We start from the raw sequence: 10,916 nt of genomic DNA on the forward strand, positions 1-10,916 counted from the left end.
GACTAACGCAGGGATGGGGGGGCAGACACTATATTTATTTCAGCCTCCTTAAACCAAGATGCGGTATTTGTCTTAAAAAGCTGTTTTGCAAATTTATTTTTTGAAGATTAGTTTCAAATATCATAGATTAAACGTTTTTGTTTTTTTCTTTTTCAAATTTTTGAAATCAAACTTTAATTATTCAATTTTGAAAAAAAAATATTAATAATCAAAGTTTCAAAATCTGGTAAATTATTCGACCTCATAAAAACAAGCTCAATTTTTCAGGTAAATGAGATAAAATCTTCTAACTATTGTACAAACTATGAGATAATAGTTCTAGAAATGCCCTAGCCCTCCAGCATAGTTCGTGCAATCCAGTGGTAATGATGAGGCACACTGGAAAAGTAGCTGCCGGCATTGCAGTGCTTTCTACCTCTCTGGTTAGCAGGTACTTCTATTTCCTCCTTCATTTCAGCATAGCTTGCAACTCCATACACACAGTCTGGTATCCTCGTGCCACATTTGAACGTGTAGAGTGGTCCACCGTCATCAAAGTGGCAAATACTTGAGCCCTAAAAATACTTTTTATACCATTTTGTGATATATTCTAAAAATTACTTGACTTGGGCTTATGTTTAAAATTTTCAGTTCAAAACTCATAATTCTTATTCTGAATTAAGACTATATTGGCGTGTCCCTTGACTGCAACCGTTGTTGCAATTTTGATGGGTGTTATGTTTCGTCTTGACAAGAGTCACACCCGTTCGAATTCATTAACTAGAGGTCAAGTCAGTGACCTCCTCTGTCCCCGTTTAAGATCAGTAAATTGCATTATTACCGTTCAGCGCAATGAAGAACTGCTTAAAGTCCACAAAATAAGAAATCGCAAATATAATGATTTAATATGGAAACTCTTGAAAGGATAATATGCTACAATTGATTAATGTAAGTAATCTGTTGAGACTGATTTGTAAGGAGGGTTCAATCCCAATTATCTCCTATGTACAAATGACAACGCACAAATAGTTGGTCAGTTCGAGAGAGCAAGACGTCCGAACAAAGTTTTCTGTGCTCCAACCATAAGTAAAGCACACGAAAATTTTTCGTGTAGACAACTAGAAAAAAACTATACTTAGCTGTCAAATATACTTTTTTTGATTTAATAACAATGATTCAGTTAACACATCCTAAGGACACGCTGAAGGGTCGACATCGTCAAGTTTGAGAACTGTCGGCGAATTGCACGACTTGAGCTAAACAGGAGACATTTTGAAAGGCCAGATATGAATTAAAAGATCAAGTTAGTCTCTTAAGTATCCTTTATCGAAAAAGTTGATTGTGTCAGTTCGTAAAAGAGAACCATCAACTAGATTAGGTGTGCACAGGTAGTTGAGGCTCGAAAAACTTTCAGCGGTCAAAAGTCTTTGATTACTCTATTTTCATATCTACTTTCCTGCCAAAGTTGATTCGTCATTTTCTCAGAGCACACAACATCCAGAACCTGGACTTGAACTCATTGAGGAGCTGGACAAAAATATCTACCTTGATGTTGCCAGAAATGTTTCTCTACTTGGATGTATTGAGCAAGTTGGGAAAATACATGCGAAAGAATTGTTTTCAAAGAAAAGTAGCGGGTAACAGTTGCGCCTAAGGTCTTGGCTTTGACAGTTTGATTTTCATAATGCGAAATTATGAGTGTAGTTCAGTCACGTTTGTGTTAACAAGAATTCAATGGGAGTAATCGGCAGAAAATTGTTAGTATCACTGTGAGCGCCCGTTAGCAATCCTGAGTTCAATTTCGACTCAATGCCACAGACGAGATTCTGCAAAATGTTGTCTGATAGTTTCCTTTCAAATGACTTGATACAAGAATAATTTGAAGATTTAAACATATCTCTCCAAAATTTCAGCAAAATTGGGACCTGTCGTAGAATCTAAGATCTAATTGATCTATACAAATTAAATTGACAAACCTCTATAGAACTATTTTGGAACGACAGACAGGGGCAATTTAACTTAAAGGACCTATGAAAATACTCATGGGAGGAAGAATTCCGACACCACAGGGGCTCGAACCGGCGAACTTTAGGACGGCTTTGAGAGTCCTTTGCTCATAATCAGTTTTATTTCAGCAACGAACCTTATTTCGCATTGAGAGAAAATGACATCATGCAATAGTCAGAAATTAAGAGTGAAAAAAGTCACTTAAATGCAGTCAAGATAAAAACCGCAAAATGGGCCAAGAAAAAAAAATGTTGCATAAAAACATAGCCTCTAAAATACCGATAATGACTCGTCGTGTCGTCAAATATCTCTAAACAAGGAGAAACTAAATCAGAAATATCAAAAAGAAGGAGACACAAATGAAATCAAAAAATTTTTTTCCTCATAGAATTTTAAAATCGGTTTTAAAAATTTCACAATATTCTAGTTTTGTTTTTTTCTCTATTTAGTGACTTCGTTAGGTAGGTTGGGGTTGGCGGGAAGGTTAATAGTGCTGGGAGCAGTTGATTAATTCACGATGTGGGGGGCCTGGGTTATGTAGGCTGAAAGGGTTGGTAGCTTCTGTAGGCCACGGGGGTAGGAGTGGGATAGGTAGATGAGGCGTATTGGGGAAGGTGGTTGGGTTGGGGGAGTTAACAAGACAGGGGCAATCTGCAGCTGCAATAGGGAGGAGGGGATGTTATAAGAAGAAACATTTTTAAAGTGGCACTTGACCAATGGACGTTAAATATTAGCAGCACTTCCTAATTACAATATATTAAAAACTAGGCTACGGTTAAAGTCAAATGTTAAGAGAAATCACTGCTCTAAATTAGACCTCAGTTATTGAAAACAAAAAAATCAAAATTCAAGTCATTAGCTAACTTGCTTCTGCTAAAAAAACTTGTAGAATACGAATACTCCTCTTAAAGGCGTAAAAACACACCTGTTTGCAATAATAACCTAAAAATTCGTTCGAGAGCAATTAATAATTTATTGGGTTTCTTCTGCAGACAAAGCAATAATATAAATGATGCTGGCTCCCGTCATAAAAAAAGTCCTCTGGATCCCGTCATAGAGTTTTGGAATAAAGATATTTTGTTGAAGTTAGTGTCATGGGTCATTATGTCTAAGTGGGTTTGAAGCACTGTGGTCTTTGATAAGGTTGCCACGAAACCATCAGCCTGCTTGTCAAAGATAGAGAGAATAATTCGCCAACAAATAATTTTTTAAAGATTTTTTTCACTATATAAGTTGCTATTTCTTAAATAACGTTTTGTCATTGGTGGAACCCGTTTGGGCTCGCAGTGAATCGGATAAATAGATTTGGTTGTCAACCCAGATTCACACACTGGCGTAAATGCACAACCTAAAGAAGAGCTAATTCACTCCTAATTGAGAGAGTTTCGTTAAAAACTGTGCATATTAGAGGCTGAAGTTACAGTTTGGAACGCCCGAAAGTCTGGACATAGGTAAATTTTAGCGCACAAAATTCTGGACATAGGGTCCTTTGAACGCAGGATGGTCTGATCATGAACGCACAAAGTATCAAATTTGGAGCGCACAAAAATTGGTTTGGAACGCACGAAAGTCTGCGAGGGTCTGGACATAAACATTTTCCGTCTGGGATGGTCTGGACATATCAACTTTTGATTTGGCACCTCAACCTGGGATGCACTCTAAGAGATATCTCATAGAAATGCATCAAAAATTAAAGGCAAGCATATTTGCAGGTAACAACACCTAATTGCATAATTATAGGTGCCACTTAACTGAAAAAATAACTAGAACTTCTAAGTACAATAAGTTCCCAGACCTAAGATGAACAAGAGAGGCGGACGAATGGCCTGATTGCGATCAAGTTCAGATTCTCAACAAAGTTTCAAGCACGACATTGGTCTCGCCTAAGCATAGTTATTTGTTTTTGAAGTGTTTCCTTTTTGTGTTTGCTTCCTTAAGTGTTTGGTTTCTTTTCTGTTTGGTACATATCCCAATTGTGGTCAGAACTTTACACATGGTCGGGACTGTACTTTTTATGTGTCTGTTCTTCGTGCTGTATAGCAATAATTAGAAATCTTTGCCAATTTAATTAACTTGCCGTTTGGAGAATACCACTTTTGGGTCTTATCGGTCTGATCCGCATCTTTCTGGCTTGTATGGTATGGCTCATGTCTTTGTTCACAGATGCGATAATTAATCGAAAAAAGGACCGCTGAGAACGGGTTACTAGCTGTTAATGCACTGCAAAATGAAAGCTTAATGCTGCTTTGCTGCGATTACCTCAACTTTACCTTAAAATTACCTGAAAAACACGCCTTAACAGTGAAGGTGAATTTACCTAAACTCACTTGAAAAACTTGCAAAATTTACCGTAAAATTTGATGTAAAAAGACGAAACAATACTGCAATTCACTTTAAAATACTCTCATTTTAACCTGAAATTTTGAGGTAAATAATGATAGTTAATGTTATTTTACCTTCAAAATTAAGGTTCAAATTTCAGTTGTATTTAGTTAGGTTAAAGTTTGTTCAGGTAAAAGTTCAAGTGGTGCCCCCTTGACTTTTTTGGTAAATTTAAGGAAAAAGCTAATGAAAGTAAGGTAAATTTAAGGGGCTAAAGTGTGTAAACGTAAAATTCAGGCTAGACAAACAATCTTGAACCAGTTCAGAAAAAACTTTTTCTAAATAATTATCTGGAAGACTGAGTTGAAAAAAAAACAAGAGTACATTTTTTTACAGACTTAAATTTAGTTTTTGTGGTAGAAATGGAGATATATTGGGACCTATTCTTGTTTATTGTATAATATTAACCATTTTAGGTTTTTTATTATACTGAAAAGTGCCTTCGTTCCACTTTACCCTTACTGGTTCATAGACTTTTACAAATCGCTTTTTTTCAATGTTCGTGCCCCAACTAATACTAAAACGGAGTTGAAGTAACACAAAAACGGTTTACTACGGGTTTTAGAGATAGTTTTTTTGATGTATCACCAAAAAAATTGGATTCAAGAACCCGAGGACTGAACAGAAAAATTAAGGTAATTTAAGGTTTTTTATCGTAACAATATTAAGTTAATTTATTATTTTAACTCAAGTTAAGGTGAAAAAAAGGTAAAATACCTGAGCTTTAACTGAACTTTACCTTAACAACAGTTTTCTCACCCATCGTTTTCAATTTCGGCCCTATCTGACCGGTTATTCGGTCTGGATCTCTATCAGTGACCCAAATCCCTGTGCCATACCTGTTTTAGGTCGAGATTTTCATCTTCGGTTATCTGCAAACTTCAAAAACTTGCAAATCGTACAGTGCATAAGCATTTTTCTTACCTCAGTAACTGCATCAACGCATATGAAGTCACTCGGACACCACCTGAAGTCAAAAGGGTTCGAATCTGACCGGACCATAGTCTCCCGGAAGTATGTCTCTTGGAGCTGTGCCGGAATTGTAAAGAGAACACGGTGTACTGTACCCATTCCACAAGTGCCCAAAAGAGGCCGTACAGGTGTGTAGGGAGGTCTATGTTCACACATTGGCAGCACTCTACCTGTGTCTGATATATCTATTTTTAACTTCAGTAGAGCTACGTCGTGTTCGAAATTTTTCGACGAATAGCTGAAAAATTAATTAGAAATAACTACGAAATCTTAGTACGACCTTAATACTTGCCGTAGGAAATTTTACAAGATCTTAGTACGGTTTTCATCTAACCCTTGTACGACGGCTTTACCAAATACCTATTACGGCTTTACCAAATTTGCCAAGTTCGGGCAACCAGGATATGTATTTGATGCGGATGATAGTACAGTATAGCACATTGAAGTCGCAGAGAGGGAATCATTTCGATGTAAATTATTTAATTCCTGGCTTCCAAAACAAAATTAAATTACACTGTATTTGTAGTCTTGCTGATTATTTTCCAATGAACAGTTCTGTCTATCTACTTAAAACATTGCAACTTTTATTTGAAATAAAATACTATATAAGAATAATTGCTCGTTTTGAATCAGAAAAGCGTACGGAATAGTAAAAGTTCAAGTCTCTATTGTCGAATCAAGAATTGTATATCTTAAGGTCTTGATTTCCCATATTACAATAATTTGTGTCCTCGGCCCCATAAATTATTTTACATTTTTTAATGCAAATATCGAGCTCTGATTAAGGATGTGGAATGTTTTTGAGAAATTCCATAAACGCAGCAATAACAGGGATTACACATTATTTTCACGTTGAAACAGAGACTTTCTCCCATCATTTTTCGTCTGCGAAACACATCAAAGTATTTGTCATTGATGGGCATATAGGTTTAAGCCTATAGCTGAATGCGCAAGAAATGGAAAGAACATGCATAAACTTCTTGCAAATAGAATACAACAAGGCGGCTCGTTAATGTGCGTTCGCACATGATGTTCCGACCCGAGCTCATCTACATTTTTGACTTAATTGTCAACCAAATGAAGAGATAACAAAAATAGATGTTTGATTTTAAAAAAAATGCTACATTTTAAGTTAATTAAACACACTAAATTCTGCCTCGATGAAATAGCAATCATGGGTTTCATTCATGTGACAACACTAACTCATCACAATAAGTCGTATGGCAAAGAAAAATACATCAAAACCACGAAAATTTTGAGAAAACCCATAGTATCAAAGTCAAAAAATTCTACAGCTTTCAACGGAAGGCATCTAATACGCTAAATTATGCCTAGATGATGTGACGACTAGGATGTTTGTCATTCAAAATTTATCAATAAGACATTACAACAAGTCATTGACTATGAAAACAACAACAAAAACCGGCAAAATCCAAAAGTTTGGTAGAAAATTGAGAGAAGAAAGTGTCGAAGCTATTTAAACCATAAGCTTTTTTCTCTGAAAACTTTTTCAACGATCCATTGAACGTCTTCACTAAGCCAATGGGAGCTATCATTATTAGGATAATGTAATACGATTTCAAAAGGAACCAAAATTACTAAAAAAAAATCCAAAAATTATAAAAATTATGAAGACTCGTGCACTGAAGTCAAAAAAACCAATAGCTAGAAGACAAAACCGCTAACTAGATAAATTTTTGCTGATGTAGAAAAAAAGTGGTTCTGTCATTACCGAGACTGACTTACAATCCACGAAAATAAGCTTAAGATTGATTTATGTTCAAAAAAACAAAAAAATATTTTTAAAGTCTTAACAGCCATTAAACTCAAAAGCTTCAGAGGAATTCAATGAATACGCTCAGCTATGCCACGATGTGAATACAGGGATTTTTATGATGCCTAGGTAGTCAATAAGTCAACACAATATGTCTTATGACTATAAAAAAAACAAATACAGGCAAAAACCAAAATTTCTTTAGAAAAATGGGAGAAGAAAGTGTTGAAGCCATTTAAACCATATTTTTCTTCTCAGAAAGTTTTATCTATGATCCTTCGGACGTCTTCACTATAGGAAGATGTAGCCATCAATATTAGGATGACGTGATAAGATTTCAAAATGAACCAATAAAACGAAATGTCCAAAAAATTTTTTAAAAAATTTGAAATCTTGTGGCATTGAAGACGTATAACCAATAGTTATTTGATAAAGCCGCCAATGAGATTAACTTATGTTGCAGTGGTATGAAGGAGTCCAATCCTGTTTTTACTGAGACGAACTTACAGTTCACAAAAATAAGTTTATGGTTTACTAATTTTAAAAAACTTTCAAAAATTTATTTTCAAAGTCTTAACAGCCATTAGCTGTCCACTCACAGCACTAGATAGGTTCACTTAATGCTCATTAGCAAATCTGTTTCACCTTTAGTCAACAAGTTTGTGCCATAGGATTATAAAACTATAGTAAAACCTCAAAAATTAAATCAAAATTTCATTTGAAATTACGAAATTTGAGATACGAGTCCAGAAAAAAATATGAGCGATCCCTTCGAAACAAATTTTTTGTTCATTGGGCTTCCTTTGATCGTAAAAGAGGTTTGTCATTAACGAAACTTCGATATTAAAAGTGTCCAGTAGTCTCTAGGTGACTTGAAAAAACAAAAAATTGCAAAATTTTCTAAAAAAAAAGAGCTCCCAAACCTAATTCGAAATTTTTTAATATATTAAACTTCCCTCTAAGACCAGAATTAATCTTTATTATCTCCTTTCGTCTATTAAAAAACCTAAAATTGATTTACTTTTTAGCTTGAAATCTAGTTTTGAATTAAATTTTTCGTAAATAAAACGTTAATTCGAACGAAAATTACGGTAAAAGTGAACAAAGTGAACCAAATATCCAGTGTTCACATGAAACTTTAAACCTCGATAACTCCTCGAAAAAAACAAAATTCAAAAAAATTTTTTTAATTTCGAATTCTACGCTGGACGAGCTTTTTAATGATACCACGCACATTTCTCTACAATGAATATATCGGTCGGCCAAAATTCACGGAAAAAAAAACCATTTGAGTATATAGTTCCTCCCCCCACAAGTGGAGTCGGAACAAGAAAATATTCTTCAATTTTAACTGAGTGCTACATTTAAGCTTTTATGTCTTTCTCGAATAAAATTGCCATGTATCTAATTGTTAACTAGTTTAATTTAATTTTTCTTTTTCAGAATTTTTTGTCTGATACATTAAGGAACTATAAAAGTTATGATATACCAGAAAGTTAAGCACATGTAAGGACAAAAACTATCGTTAATAACAACTAAGAAATCACTATTTTGAGGGTCAATCAGTTATCAACTATCTAACTTTGTGTTCAACTGCCAACAAGACACAACAGAATAAAAACGGATAAAATCCCAATTTTGTTTTTAGTTTTTAACAGAATAGAAGAAAAACAATTTTTTTGAGCTACAATCTAAAAAACAAACATTGGAGAATGGGAAGAAGACTTGTTGGTCCATCAAGAGATCCCATCAAACATTTATCGCGTTTAGATCAAACAACGCTTCACAACGCAGTTTAAACAACTAACTTTGTCTGAAGGTTGGCTAAACATTTATTTCGAATAGTTAATTGTGATTTTCATCTGAAAAATTGCACGAAAGGTGGCAAGACATTATTTAACATGTAAAATAATATTAATGTCTATCAGCAACTGTTTTGTAAGGTTCAAGGACAATTCAACCAAAACACCCAGTGAGCCCAAAATGCCCAATGTCATATCAATGGGATTCACTTTAAAGTTTTCATTCAATGATCCAATTACTAATTAGCAGTTCAGTTTGCATTAAACGCGTGCTTTGGATCGTCGGCCAGGGGGGGGGGGGGTTAACAGTTATAATTAACTCCAGTTATAATAAACTCCAGATAGCAATTGTTCTTTCCATTTACAGCCCCCCTCCCCCCGTTTTGCAGCTACCTTAAATTCGGTCTGTATGTCGATTTGATAGCTGGGTCCGTATGTCGATTCAAATATATACACCGGAGCTATCAAATCGATACCCCCCCCCCCCCCGCCTCAGCATCCCCCGCCCCCTCAGAGTTATTTAAACTTTCTCAAGTTTATTTAAAGTTTGATACCCCTATAATACATACAAATACTATAATAATACATACAAGTTTTCATTACAATCTGAAATAAAAATCATAAAAATCTAAAAATCGGCAGGTCACAGGCACTCGGCGTATATTTACTTGTTTTGGCGGGTGTTTTTTCTAATGATAAAACGTTATTTTCAATATTTTAATATAGTAATCTCATCGTCATGCTCAAAAAGTGCATCGCCCAAAAATTCAATTTTTTTCGAAATTTTCAAATTTTATTACGATTTTCCTATGATCATCATGAGAATCAAAACCAATGATGCACAGTCTATTTTCAGAAAAAAAAAGTATCTATGGGACTTATCCTGCACATCATGAGTAACAAGATACTCTTAGGATACACTGATACAGTACTGGGCCGACGATATACAATTGGAATGCAATGTTTCAGTACTGAGATACTATGGGACTAGGGTCCGGGATACTACTTGTGAATTAAATTGATCTCATGTTTAGTTGTAATAGTTTCTTATCAAGTCACACGGGTCGATCAGGCATGATCATTGGCCACAAACTAGTCTGTTCTACTTTTAAAACTTGATAAATAACATCAAAAGCACGGCATATTTATGCTAACTAGCTTTCTGATCATTTCAAAAATTATTGTCTTGGGTATTTTGTGTATTTTGTTACTACAACATTTTATAACTATCTTCCACGCATTGGTCAGGGGTTGCTCTTTTAAGCCAATTTTTCATTTGACAGCAATTAAGTTTTTCACTTTAAAAATTCGTTTGGTCAGATCTTTATTTTGATAATGATGTAAGATATTGTTATCAGAAATTCTTATGCCAAACTATAATTTCACTAACAGGATATTTCACTAACAGGATATTTCAGAATAAATATGTCTGACATCTTTCGCAACAATCGTTCATTTTATCTGTTAGATTTATTATAATGCGAGGCACGCTCTTATGAGATAATCTTATTCTAATCAATGGGGACTTCCATTATCAAAAAATTATCTAAAAACGGGCAGAGAAGTTTTTCATCTATAATTAGTATATCCTTACCCCGGAGCAAAGTATATTTGAGCTACATCGTGCTTTCGTCTCAGTCGGATTTTCCTGTTAGAGAAATCTCCTACTTCTACCACCAAACCGCTCCGCTGAAACACGAATTGCTTCAATCTTGGACATTCAATATTGTTCTGTCTGATACGATCTGTCTCGAGACATTCAATTTCTCGTTTTTCCTCAGCAATTTAAGGTTCCCTACTCAATTTCAAGTTCCCTAGCCCAAAAACTGACGGTTCACGGGCTCAGATGTCATCAGTAAAACCGCTAAAATGTGTAAAATTTGCGGTTGATTTTGATGAAAATATTAAGATTTGCGCTCAATGCGGTGAAAAAAAATTTGAGGGGAAAAAACTTATAACTGTTTATAACAGCAAATCTGCCAATAATTCAGCGCTAAATT

The 10,916-nt window shown here is 34.8% G+C and overlaps 1 protein-coding gene across 1 annotated transcript; it reads right to left on the bottom strand.

The window, feature by feature from the left end:
- Window positions 1-241: 241 nt before the first annotated feature.
- On the bottom strand, window positions 242-10,590 carry LOC142335166 (uncharacterized). Its single transcript, XM_075383532.1, has 3 exons — window positions 10,511-10,590; window positions 5,293-5,578; window positions 242-554 (listed from the first exon to the last, which is right to left on the bottom strand). The coding sequence occupies exons 2-3, from the start codon at window positions 5,494-5,496 to the stop codon at window positions 330-332; spliced, it is 429 nt and encodes a 142-aa protein (XP_075239647.1). The 5' UTR covers window positions 5,497-5,578; window positions 10,511-10,590; the 3' UTR covers window positions 242-329.
- Window positions 10,591-10,916: the final 326 nt, after the last annotated feature.

This window comes from Convolutriloba macropyga, chromosome 2 (assembly GCF_964194025.1).
Source record: "Convolutriloba macropyga chromosome 2, txConMacr16.3, whole genome shotgun sequence".
Classification (NCBI taxonomy): domain Eukaryota; kingdom Metazoa; phylum Xenacoelomorpha; order Acoela; family Convolutidae; genus Convolutriloba; species Convolutriloba macropyga.